The following is a 23273-nucleotide window of genomic DNA, read 5'->3' on the forward strand; positions in this document are numbered from 1 at the left end:
TTAGCAGAGGAAACGTTGACTTTGGGGGTTGCATTACGTGTATAAACCTCAGCAGTGCTTTGGGCGCTTTGAGGCACCGCTGTCCCTGGGTGCTGCCTGGACTCTGGGACACTTTCTGTCCCTCTGTGGGGAAAAATTTCTGCAGATGGGTGTGGTGGTTGCTCACCCTCATGCAGCACGGGGAAGGTGCCGCCTCACCGAGGCTGTCACTCCTGGTGTTTTATGGGCAGCCACAGGCTTTTTGAGATCCCGGAGGGCCTTCCTGCCACGATGTGCCCTTTGCTGTGCTGCCGGCTGAGGCATCTTTACTTGTTGTATGAGGACAGGCTGAAAGAACTGGGCCTGTTTAGCCTGGAGAAGAGAAGACTGAGGGCAGACCTCATCAATGTGTATAAATATCTGAGGGGAGGGTGTCGAGAGAATGGAGCCAGTCTCCTTTCAGTTGTGCCCAGTGACAGGACAAGAGGCAGTGGGCACAAACTGAAGCACAGGAGGTTCTGGCTCAATATGAGGGGGCACTTCTTTACTGGGAGGGTGACAGAGCACTGGAGCAGGCTGAGCAGAGAGGCTGTGGAGGCTCCTTCTCTGGAGATATCCAAAACCCGCCTGGCCGCCGTCCTGCGCAATGTGCTCCGGGTGACCCTGCGTGGCAGGGGGATCGGACTGGATGATCTCCAGAGGTCCCTGCCAACCTCGGCCATTCTGTGACTCTGTGAGGGTGGCACGGTGTCCCTGCGCCCTGGCCCTCGGGGTCCCCCAGGGCTGTGTGTCCAGGGACGGGGTGAGCCCCCTCAGCGCAGGGCTGGGCGGGCGCCATGCCAGGAACCTGCCGGAGGAGCGGGGCTGCGGGCCCCCCTCTCCTCTGGAGAGCCGCACGAAATATTAAACACTATTAAATACTAAATTCTATTAAATACTAAATACTGTTTCTTATCACTATCGCTGCCACTGCTGTAACGCGAATCGCGAAACGAGGCCGTTTCGGCCCTTCGCGGGCCCCGTACGTCGCGCCCTCGCGCGGCCCCTTTCCCGCCCGGGCTGCCGCCGCCATCTTGGAAGAGGGCGAGCGGGCGGCCCTCGCCGGGCGGGTGGCGCTGCCCGGGCCGGGCGGGGAAGGCGGGCGCGGGGAGGGGGCGAGGCGGGGAGGGAGCCGCGCGGGGCGGGAGGCGGCCCCGAGCCCGCGGCGTGGGGAGAGGGGGACGCGGAGAGCCGCGGTGCCCGGAGTCAAAATGGCGGCGCGGCTTCGGGCGGAGGGGGCGGGGCGCTACGGCGGCGCGGCGGGGCCAGCGCGGTTGGCGGGAGCGGGAGGCGCGCAGAGCGATCGCGGCCCCGCAGCCGTTGGAGCCGCCATGCACGTCGTCAAGCGCGGTGAGGGCGGCGGGGGCCGGGGGGGGTCCCCGCGCCTCGGGGGGGCTCCCCCGCGTGAGGGCCGGGAGCTCGGGGCGGCTGCGGGCAGCCCCGGCCCGGCGGCGGCATCGGGGGGCCCGGCCCGGAGCCCCCGGCCCCGCGGTGTCAGCGCCCCGAGGCCGGGGGGGGCCCGGGCGTGAGGGCTGCGCCCCCTTCCCTGCGCGTCCTGGGGACGGCCCCCGGCCCCCGGCTTCTTCTCCTCCTGGGGGAGCGCCGAGCCCCCGGGCGTGTGGGGTGCGTTGTTGTGAAGCCCCCCCTGGCTGGGGGCTGGCTGCTCCTCCTGGGACGGGGGCACGGGGGGAGCTCGCGGGGACCCTTGGGGAGGGCTCGGTCCCCACAGCCTGGGGCTGGGGCCCCCCCTCGCTCAGCGCCCCCCTCGCTCAGCGCCCCCCTCGCTCAGCGCCCCATCTTTGTGGGGCGGCCCTGAGGATCGGGGTCATGGTTTCTGCAGAGGTTGGTGCCGGCGGGGTGGGGGTGTCTTGGCCCTGTAGGGTGTCCTCGTGTCCATGGGGAGGTGCGAGCGCCCTGCCTTCCCTTCTGCCCCTGCTCAGAGCGGGGGACCCAGTGCCCAGCATTGACCATGGGCAGCAGGAAGGTGGAGGGCTCGCCACCCTTCCCTTTGGGCCTTAACAGGGAGCCTGGGCGGGTTGTCAGCAGTGATTCCTGCCTCGAAGTCACCGCAGGAGGGTTGGCTCCTTCTGTGAGGTGCTTTGTGCTTAACCAATTCTCTCATCGCAACGGGAACTGATGTCTTTGTTACCTCTTCTCCAACAGATGGGCGCCAGGAGCGCGTCATGTTTGACAAGATCACGTCGCGCATCCAGAAGCTCTGCTATGGGCTGAACGCTGACTTTGTTGATCCCGTGAGTCTGTCCTTTGTCCTGCCCCTGGTGGTGGTCTCTGTGAGCAGATGTTGCCTGGTTATTCACCTTGGCAAAAACCAAATGTGGCAGCCTGGGCAGGAACCATTGGCAAATGTATTCAAAACACGTTTCTTCTAATCGTTTGTGTTCTGCGTCTTTTGCTTTGTGGATACAAAATCTGAGACTGCAGTGGGGGAAAGTCTCTGCTTTACCTACTGTAAGCTGCTTTGGGTAGACACCTCAAACAATGTTGAAGTGATTGAGCTTCTTGTGCTTAAAAAGTGTTTGTTGCTCCAACTCATGTTAGGGTAGATTGCTCACAGTTTCAATCTGTAAAGCTTGAGCAATACTATATAGAAAGTAGATCTTGATCCTCTTAAAACAAGGCACCCTTTCTGTCAGAACTCCCATGTCATTCTAATATCCCTATTTATTTTTTTTTGAGCTCCGTAGGATTTTGGATGCATGTTGATTGCACCTATGCAAGCATCTCTTTTCACAGCCTGTGCAGAGGATGACTCCCTCACGGATCCGTGGATGTCTGTCAGATTTTTATGCAGATGTGCAGAACTAGTCTGTTCATTAGGAGTTGCCAGCCTGGGCTCTTCTCTGAGATGCACTGATCAGTTTTTGTGTCTTAAATTGCAACTGTGAAATATGTGACATTCATTCTGTACCAAAAAGTATAGTGCACAAAGTACGCTGCCTTGATCTCAACGACTTAAGTTGATGATGAGGACACAAGCAAGATTCTTAGGCCCCCTGACTTCAAATACCTCAGTCTTAGTAGTGAAACTTATTTTACATGAAGCACTGCATTATTTATTTGGCAGTAGTGTGTAAGATCTTTCTTCCCAGAACTGCGTTTCTCCTTTTGGATGCAGATCTTCTTGTTCCAGGTGCTTTACAAGCCAGTAATGAAAATCGTTAATGTGAAGTGCTTCCTTTCAGAGAATAAAGTTTGAAAATTACAAGTCCTGGTTTTGTGAGGCTGTTGGTGTTTCAAATGTGTGTAGCAGTTAGCACCTTGTTTTTGCAGTGCAGAATATGATCTTTCTTGTAGTGATCAGCGTTAATACTTGATAGAAAAGCAGAAACTGCTTTTGAGATAGCAGATACAGAAGTCTTTTCCCAGGAAATGACTGTTAGATGAGGATTAGGTTAAGTCATGAAGCAAAAGGCAGTGTGTCCCTTCCAGGGTTGATTTTTTTTTCTTCTTGCTGCAAAGTTATTTTAAATATAGCACTTATATGTCTCATCAGGCATTTTAAAGTCAAGCTTTATTTGTAGTTTTAAAACTTCCAAGCAAGTAATCTTTTAAACTCTTTTTTTTCCTGAGTTTTGCTGCCACTTTTTTCTAGCCCTTAAGAAAGTATCTGCAGAGAAAAAACTTTTTAACGATTCTAGATTAATGGTTCCTTCTTTCTTTGCTCTTTCCCTGACCTCCCTCCTGCCCAGTATCACTTGTTTTAAAATTTTAGGTGTCAGTACTTCACTGAAAGAACTTAGTGTTTTATTTTATTTTTTTTTTAATTAAACAATGCTTATAGTGGAGCATGTCTTATACCCTAAATGGCTGAAATACCAGGATTTTTTTTAACAGCAGATAGCTGATCTGCACGATTTTCCTTTTTAGGCCCAGATCACCATGAAAGTGATTCAAGGGCTGTACAGTGGTGTCACGACAGTGGAACTGGACACACTGGCTGCTGAAACGGCTGCAACCCTGACCACCAAACACCCTGATTACGCTATCCTGGCAGCAAGGATTGCAGTGTCCAATCTGCACAAAGAAACTAAGAAAGTATTCAGTGGTAAGTCTGTTTGGGGGCATTTAGATAGCAATTAGTCAGAAAGGGAGTAGGAGTTGTAGAGGATATAAATATGGAAATCTTTCTTAAGCAGAAGGTACTAAGTACCCAGGCTAACTAAAAATGCCATGGAGATGGAAAACATGAGTTTTATGTGTCACTAGGAAAGTGAAATTGCCTCTTCTGCAAAAAATAGATTTCACTTAAATAGATTGATGATTTATTTCGCTATAAATAGATTGATTAAAAATGTAACTGAAATTAGGATGTACCCACTCTTTCTCATTTATTGCATATTACAAATTCTATAAAAAACGTCATAAGGCAAGTGTGTTTTTAAGGTTAGCAGATTAGTAATATCATTGAGCACGTAGAAGAAAAGTTGTATCTCTGTAGAGCTGGAAGGGATTATTTTTGTGGATGGGTAGTCCTCCTGTTAAATCTTTGAAAACAAATGATATATATATATATATAGCTCTGTGGATGTACTTCTTTTTAAGCCTGTTTCTGTTGTAGATGTGATGGATGACCTTTACAACTACGTAAACCCTCACAATGGGAAGCACTCACCAATGATCTCTAAAGAAACGCTAGACATAGTTCTGGCCAACAAAGATGTATGTAACATTTTTCCAGTTTTGAAAATTCAGTGAACTAGTTAAGATGATTTTTTTTCTTAAGTAAGCCATTTGTTTTAGGACAAGAAGCCAATACAGAAATGGGTACAGCTGATAACTGCTCTCTTCTGGAGAGTTTAAAAGAAGGTGTAGGAATTTCCTTCATGTAAGGACATTTTCTTAAATGTCTTCATAGTCACGAACAGCCCAATTAATTCGTTTGGGGAAAAGGACTTTTCAATGTAGCAATCTGTTTTGTACGCACAGAAGGGAGAGAAGAGGTTTGGTATCTGATTTCATGTTGTTCCAGGCTTGCGTTCTTATGGGGAAGTTCAATTCTCATTTTGATTATATCTTGTGTTTCTCAGTGTCTAGTTAAAGACTTCAGTAAAATGTTGCCAACAATTGTGCACTGTACTTGGAAGAAAATTCTTAACACTGCATTTGTTGTTTCAACCTCAGTGTTCTTCCCTGTTTTATTCACGACGATCTGTCTGAATAATCTGTTTCACTACATTTTTGAGGCCAGAAATACCAATATCAGCATTATATCTGAATGTGAAGCCCCCAAAATCGGAATGTAAATGTAAATTTTTCTCTTTATTTCCTCTCAGCGCCTGAATTCTGCTATTATCTATGACAGAGACTTCTCCTACAACTATTTTGGTTTTAAGGTAAAAGACATTATTCATGATAACATCAAAAAAAACAGTCTTAGGTGTTCTGGAGCTGGGTCTGTTGGGAGGGATGGGAATCCTTGCAAGATCATTAGATTTGAACACGAAGGGCACTGGAAGTAGCTTGGGCGTTAGTGGGTTGGTGAAAACAAAGCACCTGCACAAAGCTGTTGCCTAACTTCATGAATCATGTACTTTCTTCTTGGCTGTGCTCTGTTCCCTTGGCTGCTATAATATTTTAACTGTTAGGTCCAAGTTTTTTGCAGCAGATAGTGCTGAATGTTGTTGGAAACTTCCCAGCTCATGCCATTCCTCAAGGAAATAATCTAATTCTTAATAACCCAAAAAAGGGATTTTTGTTTTTCGCCATTGTTTTGTGTAACAGTTGTTCTCAGTGTGTCAGCCCACGTGTTTGTCTTCTTCCATGCTGCTGGAACATCTCCCCCACAACCGGTCCAGTCTACTATGCCCCCACCATCTGCTCCTCCTGCTCCCCTCATAACGTGCTGTTCTTTGCCCAGTTGTTTTAGGGTACGATGCGGTGGGCTTTCTGTAGGGTTAGCTGGAGAGTATTTGGCTTCTCCATAGCACTGGGTACCTGATAGTTCTTTGGCCTTGATGAATCTCTAGAAGAACTGGTGATCTTTGTGTAGAATTATGTCCAGGAGATTCTTCCACTAGCACGTGATTTGGTACTTTGAGGTGTGGGGGAAGCAGGCTGCAATGAGGAAACAACTCAGGCGTGTAGCAGCTGGTGAAGCAGCATAGGCAGGGACGGAGAGAAGAGACCTTGAAAAGGGGCGTGTGTGTGCTTCTATATGCATATAGATATGCAATGCCTGACATTCCCTCATGTAATTACTGCTGTAATTCTTCAGGCACAAGCTTAAAAGGCATCTGCTCAAACTGTAGGGGCTTACCATATGTGCCATTTGGTGCGTTCATCACCCAGCACAGCAGATTGTGATACAGGTTGTCTAGAAAGCATTATCATAATATAATTAATAATACTGAGAGGTGGCATCGTGCAGAACAAGCCCTTCCTTGCCGTCTAGCCTCAGTTCACTGCAGATTGAAAGGCGGTGTTGAACCTTACTGCTCCATGCTACATAATCCACTCCATAATCCAAAGCATAGCGTTGGAATCTTATAGTGGACTTCTGGTTTTGGTTATTAGTCACTTAATGTCCTTTGTCGTTAACAAGATGAGGAGTTGAGTGCAGGGTTGCTGCCTCTGTTGAAACCTGGGTTAAGGAGCATGAAGATGGGTGAGGTTGGAGCTTTCTGTATTAACAGGATTTTTTAAATTGAAATTTGAATGACTGCTAAAATGCACTCTCTCTTTTTAAAGACTTTAGAACGCTCCTACTTGCTGAAAATCAACTCAAAAGGTAAGAACCGTCTCTGTCAATTTAAAGTATTATTTAAAAATCAAGGCCATGGCTCAGAGCAAGGGTTGAGGAGGCAGAAAGGCTAACTCGTAGAGCAGTCCAGCAAAACCATTGAGTACTGGCTTAAAAAAGATAGCAGTCAAGTGACATGTTCGTAGTAGGTGTTCTCTGTACACGTGCAGCATCTCCTCTTAGCTGAGAGTCTAGTGTCTATGTGGTGGCATTGGTGTGCTTACATGAACAACAGCTGATCACTAAGAGCAGCACTGTGGCAAGTTTACCTGGGTGTTCCAGATAATGTCTGTGACCTGGGCACAGGTGCTTCACCTGTCTTACAGAGACCCTAGTGCTTTGAAAGCTGCCTCTTACCTGGAGCGTAGAAGATGAAGGATTTTTTTGTCTGACAGCCTGTTCCATAATGCTAGGCACTTTCTAATAAATTTAACTTAGAGCTACTGTGCTACTGCCAGTTATTGCAGGCCTTTAGCCTGAAAATCCTAGGACACAGAAGAGTGAGAGGTTAATTATAATGCCATATAGAGAGTAATTGGATGCTGGATTGCATATTGGATTGTGTTTTAACCCTTAACACTGTTCTTTTTCCTCGTGAGTACAGCTGAGCACTGGATCAGGTTGTTGAGAGGGGTTATCCAGTCCCAGTCCTAGAGTTTTTCAAGACCTGACTGGATAAAGTCCTGAGCAAACTGGTCCAATCCTCTTAGCTGACTCTTCTTTGAGCAGAAGATTGTGCTAGAGGCTTCCCGAGGTTCCTTCCAACCTGAACTATTCTGCGATTCTATGGAAACTCTGTCTCTCAAGTGGCCCATTGCACATTGTATCTTATTACCACCACCTCTACTTCTGTCTGCACTAATTGTAAACATCACATTGACATTATTTTCTTCCTTTTGCTTTTTTGTGTCTAGTTGCCGAGCGTCCTCAACATATGTTGATGAGGGTGTCGGTGGGAATCCACAAAAATGACATTGATGCCGCAATCGAAACTTACAATCTTCTGTCTGAAAGGTGGTTTACCCATGCCTCACCCACGTTATTCAACGCGGGCACCAACCGGCCTCAGCTTTCCAGGTACCTGTGGCTTTCAAGCATGCTTAATGCATAACTGGAGGAAGATGAGGTTTTGGTGATTGGATCTGTCCAAATGAAGTGCTGTCACGTCTTCTAAATCTAGTAGCTGTGTTTCTGTGATTGTTCTATGAAGTTTTGAGAAGCTGTTGTCAAATTAAACTTGGTATCTAGTGTAGTCTTTGGGGAGAAAACAGATGTGTCAGTAAGCTTCTCAAGCTAATGGAAGTGGCTGTCTTCTATTTCAGAGCTGCTGACATACAGTCTTTTGTAGATAAAAAATGACTCCTGGTAATTGTTTTTTTTCAATATGCTAAAGGTAGCAAGCATAACTGTTGTGAAGTAGATCTGATTTTAAAAACGGTTTGCTTTGATAACAGAGGTGTCAGTAATACAACTATTGTTTGTGATGTTTTCTAAAACTATCCTTTATTCCACTATGCAGTCTATGGTTTTGCCTCATTTTTTGCTTGGCATAGCATGTTAAATATACAGTGTTTGCCATTGTTTTTCTGCAGCCCTTGTAAAATACTTAGTGTTTTTTAATTTTTTTTTTTAATTCTTTTTATGCTAAAGCTGTTTGTTTTCACTAGTTGCTTCCTGCTGTGCATGAAGGATGACAGCATTGAGGGAATCTATGACACTCTCAAACAGTGTGCACTGATCTCAAAGTCTGCTGGTGGGATTGGCCTTGCTGTGAGCTGTATCCGAGCCACGGGCAGCTATATTGCTGGGGTGAGTGTGCAGGCGGTGTACCCGGCAGAGAATAACCTTCTGGGTTCAGGAAATGTCTGTACTTCAGTTGCCAGATCAGCACCGCTTCTACCAGCGCTGCTGTCAGTTTAACACAGCAGTTAGTCCAGCTCTGTAGTCCTTCCTTTGAGTATGCCCTGAAACGAGAAGGTTGGTTTTCCTTGGTTTCCTAATACAAGTCCTTCCAAAAAGTGGATCGGATCTCATTCCAGTGTTTGATCAGACAGTTCCAACTTATATCAGCAGCCTAGGGATATGCCTACAGGCTAATGCGTTGGCTCTTTTCCTTTTTGTAAGTTTAATTGCTTAAGATGATCTGTGGATGCATGTGTTTATTTATTCCTTTTTGTCACCATGTATGTAACCTCTGCAAGCCTTTAGATTGTATTATGTCGAGGAATTAAGTTCAGATGGTGCATTTTTTACTTCAAAAAAAGAGGAGTGTGAGGGAGGATGGTGGTGCTACCAAAGCACTGATCGAGGTGGTCAGGTGCTAGCTTTCAGGATGAGTTTGTCTGACTGCTGAAAGACACAGAGCCATACAGAAATGTAGGCCCAGCTCTTCAGGCAGTCGTTTTTCAGTAACAACAATTTTCCTGTGCCTGTGCAGACAAATGGAAATTCTAATGGACTTGTTCCAATGCTGAGGGTCTACAACAACACTGCTCGCTACGTGGATCAAGGCGGTAACAAGGTATTGGCTTAGCATTAAATTGGGGTGAAGGGGTTGACCCAGGTCAGAAGGAGACCACATCTGTGAAAGATTGAACCAGTAACATCAACGTGGTGGTAGGTGACGTGAAATTACAAAAAGATTTTTTTCCCTTGTTTCTAGTTTGGTGTTCTCCATTCACTATGCATTTTATTGTGTAGGTATACTTCTGCTGTATGGTATCTATCTGCTGTATGATACGTACACGTTAGTTCAGCCTCTTGCAGTGGTTATCAGTCACTCTTTGTATGCCCTGTATTGAATTAAGGTGTAAGACTGTAGAAAGATTTTTGTTCTGTATCCTTTATATTCAAATAGTCCAGAGGTCAGTGGAGGCATGATTTAATGCGTAAATCTAAGACTTGTCAAGCTCCTATTGACACAGAAGGTATTTTTAGTGTGGGATCATTTTTATTAAGAATCTGGAGCTAGCAGCATGACCTAGTTCCAGTGAGAGCAAGAGTAATACGAAAAAGGATATTGAAATTACCTTAACAAGACTATAAAACTAAGTTCTAGTTAGTTTAGGGTATTGTGTTCAGTCAGCAGCAGTGTGGGAGATATTTTTGAGGGCCCTTTGTTCTGATCCTGACTATATTTTATGTATCAGAGACCTGGAGCTTTTGCCATCTACCTGGAGCCTTGGCATCTGGACATCTTTGAGTTTCTTGACTTAAAGAAGAACACTGGGAAAGAAGAGCAGCGTGCCAGAGACCTTTTCTTTGCCCTCTGGATTCCTGATCTCTTCATGAAGAGAGTTGAAACCAACCAGGTAAGAAACTTGATTGGTGCGGGAGAGGTCTGTTAATGGAGAAGCGTGGAGTTCACAAGCGTTGTGGAGCGGGCTTCCTAGCAGCAGAGGAACTTGCCTTCTATGATGCTTTGCTTCACAGTTTAATCTTGCAGCCCATGACTGATATACTATTATGCTAAATTCTTAGTCTGGAGTACCCTGAAAGCATCAAAGTCTTCTCAGTAAATTGATCTTAGTGTGGGTGCTTGAAAACGGGTTATATCTTAATAATTAGTCTTTTCAGAATTTAAAAAGCGGTTTGATCATAAATATTCATATAATTGAATTTTAAATAAATCATACTACTCAAACACCTTCCCCATGTCTGCTGGAAGAGTTGGTTCCTACTTTTTCAGGATGGGAACTGTGAGGTTTTTGTGTTTCTGTTTACAACAGGATCTGCTGATGAATGCTGTTAATTAGCAGATTTTCTCTGAGTATTTTTTTTTCTTCTTTCTTACAGGACTGGTCCTTAATGTGTCCAAATGAGTGTCCTGGCCTAGATGAGGTGTGGGGAGAGGAATTTGAGAAACTATATGAGAGGTAAGAAAAGTGGCAGACATCCATTTATGGAACTGCCCTTGTGGGGTATACGGGAGCCAAGGCACAGGTTTGTGGTGTTGGCTTCTAAGTGATCACTGAGTTGAATTATCAGGTTGATGAATGGACAAAGACCGGGATGTCTGCTTACCGTTTGCTTCAAACTGCATCTTAATATAGAACTACGTATGAAAGATTATTTTAGAGGAAAATTCTGAAATGATTCCTGCTTAAAGCAGTTGGTGGCTTTGTTTTGAGCTAGTTGTGTAGGGTGCTGTAGTGAAAGCTTTCTATTTCCTTTACACATGAATAGTCCCGGTACCTTGCTGTTAATGCTGTCCTGCTAATTCAGAATTCACACGGTTCAGAAGTGAATGGGGTCTTGCCCTCCTGGGAACCTGGTGTTAAGAATGATTGATTCCAGTGCTGTTTCTGGAGAGTCTGGGAGTTGATAAGCAACATGTGCCCTGTTGCAGTTACGAGAAGCAAGGCCGTGTCCGCAGAGTGGTGAAGGCCCAGCAGCTCTGGTACGCCATCATCGAATCCCAGACAGAGACTGGCACACCTTACATGCTGTACAAGGACTCTTGCAACCGGAAGAGCAATCAGCAGAACTTGGGGACCATCAAATGCAGCAATCTGTGTACAGAAATAGTGGAGTATACCAGCAAAGATGAGGTGAGTGGAGACAAGGAACTTGCAGTATTTAGGAAAGGTGTGACTGTGCCTGCGTAGCTTTTTAGGGTATGTCTGACTTTTAGCTGGGGAAGGGAACAAGTAGCTAAGAAAATTATGAGGATTTTTTGACTTGAGTGCTTACAGCACTTCCACTAAGTCTGTATGTGGCGGTTTCCCTTCCTTTTCAACTCCTGTGGAGGATTTGGTATAAAAGAAGATACCCATCAAAGCAAAACTCTGGCACCTTGATAGAGAAGTGAGCTCTTTGGCTTCTAGGAAGCTGATATAAGCATCTTTTATGCTAAAGGTTTAGTGAAACCATACCTCTCTAACCTCCAGACTTGCAGTTCAGTCATAATTCTCCCTTGAGTTCCCTGTGTCATTTAGGTGCTCTACAGATGTACTATGTTTGGATTGCAGCATTGGTAACAAAAGTGAAGAAAGAACATGGAAATGAGTTAGTGCTAATACAGCATGGCACATTTTGAGTGCAAAAAAGCTCTTGAGACTGTTAAAACTGAAAGAATCAATTTCTACTGCCTGAGACAGTAGTGGTTACGCTCCTTGACATACTCATAAAATCCTGAGTATTCTAGAGGAGACGGAGCCATCTTGCCTGTCTGCGCTGCACAAGAAACCTTAGCCAACTTGTTTCAGTTCTCCTGGGTCTGGAAATAATGTGAGTGTTAAAAAATAATGAAAATAATGCCCTAATATATCCTGGATCTAATGGAAATCAGTTGCTGATTCTGATAATACAAGAAGTGGTAAGGCCTAGTTTCTGGAAGGGAAGCTTACATGCAGCAGGACTGACCAGGCCAGAGAACTGAATTTTTATGGTGATACTGATATCTACTATACCTTTTTCAGTGGTTGTTATCCTTTTTTCAGCTTGTAAAAAAAGCATAGAAATGAAGAGTGTATTTTTCCATCCTTTTAGCTTGCTTGGTTCTTTGTTCCTGTGTAGTTTGGATAGAGAGCATGCTCTGGGATTGAGAGTGTGTGTATTTTGCATGGGGTGTTGGCTGGCATGACCGTTTCCACTGTGTTTTTTTTTCCACAGGTTGCAGTTTGTAATTTGGCCTCTATAGCCCTGAATATGTATGTCACTTCAGAGCACACATATGATTTCAAGAAGCTAGCTGAAGTCACTAAAGTTATTGTCCGAAACCTGAACAAAATCATTGATATCAACTACTACCCTGTGCCAGAGGTGAGTGCTGTGCTGCGCTGCTCTGCGGCTGAAGGCGTGCCACGAGTCTGGTGACAAAGCGCCTGTTGTTCTCTAGCAATCCCAGTTCAGTCTTGGGCAGAAGGATTCAGTGAGGGGTTTTGTAAACCTGTTTAGGCTAATAGTTGGGAGTTTTGTTAACTAACCGTTTGCAGATGTGACCTGTTGTTAGTGGCTTCTTAAGCTTCAACCTGGAGTGGTTCCTTAGCGAAGCAGTTGAAGAAAAATCCTCCCCTTGAGATGGTTCGGCAGTTGGATTTCTTTTCACGTGAGTGGATTTCCACAAAGCACAGAACAGCACTAGACACAGAGTGGAAAGCAGAACAGAGAGAATGATCGTGGAAAGATACCAAAAAGGTGTAACTCAATCTTGAATTGTTGGCTTTGTGCATTTTTTGTAGAGTGTACACGCATTTTTCTGGAAAGAAATTGAAGAGAGTGTTGGAATTGTTGAAGGGGAATGGGAGCAAAGTTGTTTGCATTGCAACAACACCACAAGGCAAGCAGCAGAGGAGGAAATAAGCAAATACTCAAAGTTTGAGGCCAAACCTAATGAGGATTAGTTTTTTCAAGCATGTACAACTAGAATGCTCGAGTTCAAATGTCTTCGTGGCCTTGTTTTTCAAGAAGTGTTTAGTGTTCAGTTCTAAACCCTGCTTCCCTTTGTGTGTCAAGTTGAGCAATTAGAATTAGTGATCACTTCAAACACACTTAATGTTGGTCCTCAAATTTGTGCCCTACAAAATAGCAAACAGTGGGAAATTGAACAGAACTGGAAGCTGAGATGTTGCAGCAGAATAAAAATTAAGTCAGAGGTAGACAGTCTTATTTCCTTCCAGAGGTCCTTTCCAGTTCAACTTATTCTATAATTCTGTGTAGCACTGCTGAAGTAATTATTCTTGTTGCTTGAATGCTGTGCAGGCTGAACGCTCCAACAGACGCCATCGTCCCATTGGCATTGGTGTGCAGGGTCTGGCAGATGCCTTCATTTTGATGAGATACCCCTTTGAAAGTCCGGAGGCCCAGCGCTTGAACCAGCAGATTTTTGAGACCATTTATTATGGTGCTTTGGAAGCCAGCTGTGAACTTGCCAAGGAGCAAGGACCATATGAAACATACGAGGGTTCTCCTGTCAGCAAAGGAGTAAGTACCAGGAACTGTCTTGTGTCAAGGACAGATCTATGAAAAGCAAGTAATGTGGTTGTGCCTGGTCTTTGATACAGGAGGAGTATGACTGAAACATGTTATGGTAATAATATCATATTAATAATATCATATGCTGATAATATTGCAGCAGTGCAAAGGATGCTAGAGTTTCTTCCATCATTTGACTTTTTAAGTGCATTAAGAAATATATAATCTAAACTGAGGTGCAGAGGACAATAAAAGGAAGATTCAGCTTGTACTGGCTGGCCCCTTTAGCATGATTAAAACATCGGGTGTTTATAAGATTATGGTACAGGAGCTTGGCTGAGGCTCAACTGTAGTGGATAGTTAACAGGAATAACAGGTCTATTTGTAATATGATTTATAAAATCTGGAGAAAAGAGCACCCTATCTAATTTGTACCACTCTTGTGTTCTTCAGATTCTTCAGTATGACATGTGGAATGTCACCCCGTCTGATCTTTGGGACTGGAAGGCTTTAAAGGAGAAGATTGCTAAGTGAGTATTCCTGCACAGTTTGTATTAAATGTAAATTGCATTTGTTATGTTATGACTGATTTGAAAACAAAAGACGTCACACACAAAAATGGCCCTGTTTTCTTTTATTTTTTCCCCCTCAGTAGATCTTTCTTCAGATCTCTTTTATAGATGGTTTTCTTTGTTTTTTATTCTTACATGCCAAGTGAGTCCATCCCATAGACTCTGTTTTAGCTGAGCTCTTGTTTCATCTTGGATGCATCAGCCAAATGGTTTGTGTTCCAGTTAAACAAATGTAGTGGTGAGACAGAGTCAGCCAGGCTTGGAAGCTGTTTCCTCAGCTGACAGGGCAAAGCAGCTGAGCCTTGAATGTCCTGAAGACAGCAACTGTTGAAGTGTGAAGTCACTGTAATGAATTTATTCAGTTTGCATGGGTTTAGTTTTCAAATGTAGTAAATCTGTCTGCCGTCTTGCGTATGGGGAGGCTTTTTATGGGCTGCTTGTTTTGTTTTTGCCTGAGCACTGCAGAGTTGTGTGCCTGACAGATTTTTTTCTATGCCCCCTTTCCCATGACTAAATAATTTGGAAAAGCCTGGTTAAAGGTGAAAATAGCAAAGACTTGAGTTAAGCTTCTTTATTGACCCACATTGCAAGCTTAGTGGAACTTCTGTTTTTTTACTTCAGCTAGTGAGAGATTTTTCAGGTTATCTCAGGAAGTAAGATTTCTGTATGTGTGAGCTGAGATTTCCTTCTTTGGCTCTCTTAGCTCTGTGCAGACAGTCTATAAACTATTATTCTCGGGTCTTTTCTGTGTTGTCTCACTTGGTTGAAACTTTCCAACTCTTGACTATGATTGCTAGGTATGGTGTCAGAAACAGCCTTCTCATTTCTCCCATGCCAACTGCTTCTACTGCTCAGATCTTGGGCAATAACGAATCCATTGAGCCCTACACCAGTAACATCTACACGCGCAGAGTCCTTTCAGGAGAGTTTCAGGTAAGCACTTGAAGCAGGTGTGGAAAAGAGCTTTTTTATAGTCTTACTTTTGATAACTTTCACTGTTTAGAACGACAAGATGGACGCTGCGCGCTTGATTACTTAATTCAGTTGGATGTTTATGTTGAAGGCCAGAATTGTTGAGGAAAACATCTAACCAGCGTGTCTGTACTGTTTTTACTGCCAGGGAATATGCAAAATTTTAAAGAAGTGCTACTCTTCTCTGTAAAACAACAAACAAACAAAAAACACACCACTCTGTAAGACCTTGACATTGCCTGCAGGAATATTTGCTAATGATTAGTGAAATTAATGAAGATAAATGCATGCTCTGGGAAGAGTAACTGAGACCACAGTGCTGTTTTGCGCAGTTCTGAGGAAAGAGCTGTATGTAAAGCACTGAACAGATTTGTGAAGAGGCTATGTGAAAGCTGTACAGATGCAGAGGTATCTGTCGTGTGAAAGAGTATGTAAGAATTTGAGTTCTGGAGGCTGGAGTTAACAAAGAGCTCAAGGTGGGACAGAGGCAACACGTAACTGTTTGGGAGGTCCGGTCTGTCCCCCTGGGGTGTCCCCTCATCAAAGCACTCCATTTCCTCCTGAGAGCAGGATCAAATCAGGCCCGTGTGGTCAGAACAGCAGGTTTATTATCCTGCTCGGCTGTGTGGGTCAGGTGCAGGGCTGCTAGACAAGTACCCCCAAACAGTTCCAGCAAGCAAAAGTTCGTTGTTGTTTTCCTCTCAAATAAACAGCCTGCACATGTTTTGTTCTTTGCCCTTCTGACCCCAGTCTTGCTGATTCTTTACACCCTTATTTAGTAATTCAGGTTGTTGTCAGTAGCCCTGGTAAGCCAAGACCTCTCATTTTCATATCTTTTGCTGTTCCTCACGCAGGGGAGTTCCATACGCTCTCCTTTCACATCTGTTACGTCCGGTAGCTTCTCCCATTACTGCCTTACTAGTTTAGCTCCAGCCTGGGGTCAGCCAAGCATTGCAGACAGCCTTCTGTTGTCAGCAGGGGCTAGCAGCTTCTCACATTTGTTACCTGTTATTTTAACTTCAGGCCTAGTTTGGCTATTTGCATGCATACCTCAATACTAGCTGAAAAATGAAAGTTCGGCAGTACTGAACAAGGTCTTGTTTAACTATTTAAGACCGTGCGTGTTGGTGTGGATTTCCCTCCTTTAAGGAGGTGTATCTGCGCTGTAAGGCAGGGCGTGCACCTTCTCAGAATATACAGTGCTTTTATTCTTTGGCCTTTGCTCTTTACAGGTTGTGAATCCGCACTTGTTGAAAGATCTCACAGAGAGGGGCCTGTGGAATGAGGAGATGAAAAACCAAATCATCGCCCACAATGGCTCTATCCAGGTATGCATGTGAAGCTAGGAGAATGGCACTGGGATTCCCGCCTGTCTGAGCAGTGCTGGCTGGCTGGGGGCTCATTTCCACGCAGTGGTTTTGAGGTCTGCTGTATGTGAGTGACTCAGCTAACCTGGGGAAGAAAAGCTACAGTTTGGAGCATTTCTATTAGAAATACGAGGGAATGTGTCTGATCTCAGTGGTAATTTGTTCCTGCTGGAGCCTGCCCATGTAATAGGAAATTCCAAGGGAAATATGCTACTTATTATTACTAGAACAAGTACAGAGTTGGGCTGCTTTACTTCACGCAGATTCTGCAAATGTTTGGATTCCCATTTGTCGTAGAGATTGTAAGGGGGTAATTATGTAGCAGGGAGTTGGCTTAAGACAGGAGCCAAGTATATGACATCCAGGTCTGGAAGGTGTGTGTAGAAGAGTCTGTGTGGGATGAATCATTTATGCTCTGGTGTTTGAAATGTTGCTGTGACTGTTGTGCTTGGAGTCATGCATACTAAAAAAAAAGTGCATCCTACTTGTCATGAAGTGTGGAGGGTACTAGCTGCTGGATTGCTTTTTGTAACACCTCACAACTATTTAGGACAAAACATTAATGTCCTATTTGGAAACTTGTTTCCCCCCTCAAATTCCCCAGAATAAACCATCCTGTTAGAGCAAGTAATGTTTCTTTATGCTTGGGTGCTTTCAGATGCAGGATATTTGGGTTCAGTGATGGAGTTCAGGTGCAAGAAGCCTTAGTTCTAGTCTGATGAAATCAGCAATTCTTGAAGACTTTGTATAATGTGAACGTTTGGGCAGTCGCTGGTTACACTACATTGGAAAACTCTTCCCGTTTCTTTTAGAATATATCTGAGATTCCTGATGACTTGAAGCAACTCTATAAGACAGTGTGGGAGATCTCCCAGAAAACTATCCTCAAGATGGCAGCAGACCGAGGAGCTTTCATTGATCAGAGCCAGTCTCTCAACATCCACATCGCAGAACCCAACTATGGCAAACTGACCAGCATGCATTTCTATGGGTGGAAACAGGTATCTGAGAGGGGCAGGGTGGGGGGCTTGTTCGGAACAGATAGCAAATAGGGTTTGATAAGTTCTTTCATGAGAAGTTGGTCTTGCTGATTCTTAGAAGGGTAAACAGCCATCTCCTTCCAAGAATCCAGTATTACTACTGGAATATCTCTCTTGAGCAATAAAGCCGCGGATGCCTGTGGCATTGCTCCCATTAATTGTGGCTACCAGACATCCCTGTGAGGCAAGTACAGCGGTGTGGCCCAAGGAAGGTCAGTTCCAGCAGTTCAGAGTTCGGCTGTGTTGCATGCCAGCCCATTCCAGGTCTTACATTCCTGCTTTTGCTCTGCAGGGTCTGAAGACGGGCATGTACTACCTAAGGACAAAGCCAGCTGCTAACCCCATCCAGTTCACGTTGAACAAAGAGAAGCTCAGGGAGCGGGAGAAGGCCTCCAAGGAAGAGGAAGAGAAGGAAAGGAATAAAGCAGCCATGGTGTGCTCCCTGGAGAACCGGGATGAGTGTATGATGTGTGGCTCCTAACAGGTCAGCCCTGCAGTGCCAGCAAAGCCATTCCACCTGGTGTGATTCCTTCTAAGATAGGTGCATCTAGTATAACATCAGGATGTAGGGGCTTGCTGGAACCGTGGCAAGAGGGGGGATCACTGTAGTGTATTGTAGCTTCCCCATCCTTGGATTGGGGGTTGGTGCACAGGTTGGTGCATGGATAGAATGCATAAGAAGTTTGTATATTGCTTTTGTAGCTGGGCTTACAGGAAACTTAGGTGCTCTTGCATGGTCTTACGTTGAACCTTATAGGTAGGACGCTTCCTGAACAGATGGGGAAAGTTCTAATGCCACTTACCTTAAAGGTCTGTCCTTGGGACTTCAGATAATTGTTTTCATTTACTAAAGGCTCTCACTTGTGTCTTCAGAGAAAGAAGTGGACCTGACTGCTATGGTCTCCTTTGCTGTGATAAGACAGCAGGAAAATAGCCCTAGGGTAGCTGTGTTGTACGCCTGCTCTGCAGGCTGTCGTGGCAAAAGAGCAGTTTATGTTAGGCTTATAAAGATGGTGTGTTCACATCTGCCAGGCCCTTCTCCCACCGTTTCTTGCTCTCCTTGTGCCTTCCTCTTCCCTTTCCAAAAATATTTTTGAAGGTGCAGAATGGCGGTGGGTGCCTTACCACCTGGAGACTATTTCCTCCATCCAGCCTGACAGGATGGAGCATTGCTCTTGTGTTAAGTCCTCCTTTTTGTCTCTGACCAGGAAATGGCAGAACTGCTGCAGTGTGTTCTGTTCTGTGTTAAAAACCCACTCTAATTTATCATTTGGTTTACTCGTCATAGAATTCTATGCTGTCCAAGTGCACACACCATCTTTTTTGAAGAGTTGCATTTATCCACCCCAGCTAGTTATTCAAACTTTTAGAAATGTGTTTTTACTTCTCTGTGTACTTAATCCCCTGCTCTAATGCGATGGGGCTTCATCACCCAGTTCTTAAATATTTATTGAATTCATGTACCGTACAACTAACCCGTTAATCCAGCCAAACTCAATAAAATGTGGAATGTCAGAGGAATGAACAGTGGTATCTGGGGAACACTTTTTTTTTTGTTTTTATTAAAAGTGAACTGTAGCAGCTGGAGACTTGAGCCTTGTTTGTGAGTCCTGCACTTACTGCACACAGTTCCACGTACAGAACCGCCTGCAGGTTGTTGGTAATACGGGGCATGTGAGCAGAATCCTCTATTTGCTGGGGCAACACTGCTTAACTCAGTAGGGCATCTGTTTATCTGTGTCACTTTGCAGATCTGGGCGAAAAGTAAACACAAGCGAGGGTCTGAAATAATCATAGAATCACAGAATGGCTCGGGTTGGAAGGGACCTCAAGGATCATCCACTTCCAGCCCCTCTGCCATGGGCAGGGACACCTCCCACCAGATCAGGTTGCTCAGGGCCTCGTCCAACCTGGCCTTGAACACCTCCAGGGATGGGGCATCCACAGCTTCTCTGGGCAACCTGTGCTAGTGCCTCACCACCCTCTGAGTGAAGAATTTCCTCCTAACCTCTCATCTAAATCTGCCCTTCTTTTAGTTTAAAACCATTCCCCGTAGTCCTGTAATTATTTGACTGAGCAAAGAGTCGTTCTCCATCTTTTTTATAAGTCCATTTTAAGTACTGAAAAGCTGCAATGAGGTCACCCAGGAGCTTTCTCTTCTTGAGGCTGAACGTCCCCAGCTCTCTCAGCCTTTCTTCGTAGGAGAGGTGCTCCAGACCTCATCAATTTTGTGGCCCTCCTCTTGACCCGTTCTAACATGTCTGTGTTTCAGTAATGTGCAGGGCAGGTAGGCTGAGTTCACGGCAGATTTGTAACTGTGCCAGAGGTAGGGCTTGAACTCTTGTGTCTTTGTTTTTCTAGCACCTGCCCTATTTCTTCTGCTTTCAGAAGAAATATAAGAGGAACCTCTTATAAGGCACCACTGAAAATCAGAGAATCGTTAAGGTTGGGAAAGACCTTCAAGATCATCAGGAGGGATGACCATGAGCCAGAACTGTGCTCTTGTGGCCAAGAAGGCCGATGGCATCCTGGTTGTATCAGCAGGGCTGTGGTTAGTAGGTCGAGAGAGGTTAGTAGGTCGAGAGACCACATCAGGAATATTGCATCCAGTTCTGGGCCCCTCAGTCCAAGAAGGACAGGGAACTGCTTGAGAGAGTCCAGCGCAGAGCCACGAGGATGATTAAGATGACTAGATGATCTTGCAAGGTCCCTTCCAATCCCTAATATTCTGTGATTCTGTGTGATTGATCTGGTCCAACCACCCCCCTACCACCACTATCACCCACCAAACCATGTCCCCAAGCACCACGTCCAACCTTGCCTTGAACACCCCCAGGGACGGTGACCCCACCACCTCCCTGGGCAACCCGTCCCTGTGCCTGACCGCTCTTGCTGAGAAGAAATGTCTCCTCATTTCCAACCCGAACCTCCCCTGGCACAACTTGAGGCCATTCCCTCTGGTCCTATCACTGGTTACCTGTGAGAAGAGGCCGACCCCCAGCTCCCCACCCCTTCCTTTCAGGCAGTTGCAGAGAGCAATAAGGTCTCTCCTGAGCTTCCTCTTCTCCAGACCAAACCCCCCCAGGTCCCTCAGCCGCTCCTCACAGGACTTGTGTCCCAGGCCCTTCCCCAGCTTCGGAGCCCTTCTCTGGACACGCTCCAGGGCCTCGATGTCCTTCTGGTAGCGAGGGGCCCAAAGCTGAACCCGGCACTCGAGGTGCGGCCTCACCAGAGCAGAGCCCAGGGGGACGAGCACCTCCCTGCTCCTGCTGGCTGCACTACTCCTGATGCAGATATCTTGGGAAGTGTCTCTCTTTGCTTCCAAAGGAAGACTGGTAGCTCTAAGCACCACTCTTGGCAGATGTGCCTCCCAAGAAATGTCACCAAAAAGATACTGAGGGGACAGGGTGAACTCCCCAAGGGCACTACAGAAATCCTCTTCCAAGGGAGTTGTTGAAAGCTCAGAATTTGCAAGGGCTGAGAGGGAAGCAGAATCCATCTTGCAGAGCATGGTAACCTGTTGGCTGGAGCTGAGAGGATTCAGTGAGTGCTGAAGTACAGTGTGTTGGGATATCAACAAGTATGTGGAAATGGCTGGAGGCAAAAGTCTATTGAGGAACTGCTGTTGACTGACGGGTTTAGTGAAGCTGTAAAGATGCTCATGCCTGTCTCTTCTCAAGTGTTTCCCGGAGAACATCAGGGGGCTGGGTGCGGTCCTGCCCCTCCTGCTGCCGCTCCTGGCTCTGCCTCTTTGCTGCCTGAGCTGCAGAGCACCGCCAGGGCTGCCCAGGCTGCGGCTGCTGCCCCGACCGGTGTGAGACCTCGTGCTGTCGAGGGCAGGGCTGCCCAAAGCTGGCCGTGTCCTCTGCAGCCAGCCCAGCCTTTGCTCCTCAGGCATCGCAAGGAGAGATCTGGGGAGTAGCTGTGGCCGGATAACGCCATTAAGCTGTCCCTGGGTAAAGAGGAATGGCTCCCAGAGGATTCTGCAGTCTAGACTTGCCCTGCTCTTGCAGTTTGCTGTTGCTGCTGTCTCTGAGGCACTCCTGAACGTGAGTGCTGTTGAAATCAGCACTCCTACCTGATCTGGTCTCCCGGGGGAAGAGTGAAGAGGGCTTGTTCCTCCTGCTAGACAGAGGAGAGGCAGTCAGAGAGGTGCTGGAGTGGAGGAGGAGAGTTGCACTGAATGCCAATACTTTGCTTTGAGGTGAAACACCAGCTCTCTCCTGTATGCAGTTTGTCCTCCACCACTGCCCTGTCTGCGATTTGCTTGCCCTTTGTGCCATCTCCTGCCATCTGTGCTGTTCCTATAAACACCATTAGTTCTTTCAGTGCCAATTAGATTTTCCTGTTGCTGTTTCCTGAATCTCCTGAATGCTGTCACTAGCCAGGGAAATGGTCTGTCACTGCTTAAGTGGAGTTGGTTTTGCTCAGTTCCTTTTCTGAAATTGGTTTCTGTTACCTCTGCTGCAGTTGGGCTAAAGCAACCCGTGAGAGTCAGCCTCTCGCTCCCGCTGTAACGTCTCCCCACTCGACAGCAAGGTGCTGCTGCTCTCTAGGAAACAGCTCGGAGCTACAGAGGAAAAAAGAAAGGGTTTAAATGCTGGAGACCCAGACTGGGGGCGACTTGGTTGTGTGTTGTTCCTGGAGCAGGGGGAGAACAGGGGAAGCTTGTGGGCTGACAGCGGTGACGTGCTGAGTGCTGGCTGCCCGATGCGGTCAGTGGGAAATCCCGAGCGGAGAGGCGGTTTGAGACCCTGTCCCTTCAGCCCCGGCACTCCGTAGCCAGGATCCTCGCCAGGTGGGCAGTGCTCGCTGTCCTTCTGTCCTCCTGTAGCTGAAGTGAGGGGCTGAGACCTGCTCGTCCTGCCCCGAGGCTGTGAGGGATTGGTGCCTTCCCTGGCCCAAAGGGGTCCTGTGGAGAAGCCGGGAAGAGGAGTGTGCCTCTTGCTAATAACGGACACGACAACCAAAAGGCTGAAATTCATGCAAATCAGACCAAAAGGCAGTCTGAAGGACGACGAGGACAGCAGGTGCCTGTGAGAAGCGGGGCTGTGTTCCTGGCTCTGTGTTTCTCTGGCAGCCCTTGAACACGCGGCAGCTCTCCCTCCTCCCAGCGGAATCCCAAAGAGTGGCACCGAAGCTGGGCACGTTCTTCAGGCTGACGGGAGTCTGGAGCTCCTGCGGCCTTCAGCAGCGGCCCAGCCCCACCTCAGGACGGTGGGAGTTAACCCGTCTTGGCCAGTTGTGTGGGACACGTTCATGGAAAGAGCGGGCTTGTCTCCTTGTGTCTGGGTGAGCACAACATCAGGACGCGTCACCTCCGTGGTACCTCCTGTGCGCGTCCAGCTCTCCGTCCCCAGGTCAGCGGCAGCACTTGTAACGTGCCGAGGTGCAAGTGGCTCTGGGTCCTGAGCCACTGAAACCAAAGAGCTAGCGAAGCTTGGCCCCATGCAGAAACCTTCCAGGTGAAAAACGTACCCAGGAGGTAGGGTTGTTTTTTGCTGAGGCCTGGTTCAAGCTGAGGAGGGTGCAGTTTTGCAGCTGGGTTATGCTGATGAAGGGGGCAGCCCTTCGGCAACCTCTAACACTTCCCACCAGCTGTGCTTTTTGTTGCCAAGAAGGAATCGCC

At 46.6% G+C, this 23273-nt stretch overlaps 1 protein-coding gene across 1 annotated transcript; it reads left to right on the top strand.

Annotated features, from left to right (window-relative positions):
• The first annotated feature begins 1251 nt into the window (after nt 1–1251).
• RRM1 (ribonucleotide reductase catalytic subunit M1) lies at nt 1252–19233 on the top strand. The gene is made up of 19 exons (XM_083808565.1): nt 1252–1368; nt 2182–2270; nt 3907–4084; nt 4598–4698; nt 5313–5372; nt 6727–6766; nt 7693–7855; nt 8446–8587; nt 9216–9299; nt 9928–10089; nt 10574–10653; nt 11127–11328; nt 12392–12541; nt 13481–13702; nt 14147–14223; nt 15063–15198; nt 16470–16565; nt 17417–17605; nt 17937–19233. Exons 1-19 carry the CDS (start codon nt 1350–1352, stop codon nt 18123–18125), a joined length of 2379 nt encoding a protein of 792 aa, XP_083664691.1. The 5' UTR covers nt 1252–1349; the 3' UTR covers nt 18126–19233.
• Nucleotides 19234–23273: the final 4040 nt, after the last annotated feature.

This window comes from Anser anser (assembly GCF_964211835.1).
Source record: "Anser anser genome assembly, chromosome: 1".
Classification (NCBI taxonomy): domain Eukaryota; kingdom Metazoa; phylum Chordata; class Aves; order Anseriformes; family Anatidae; genus Anser; species Anser anser.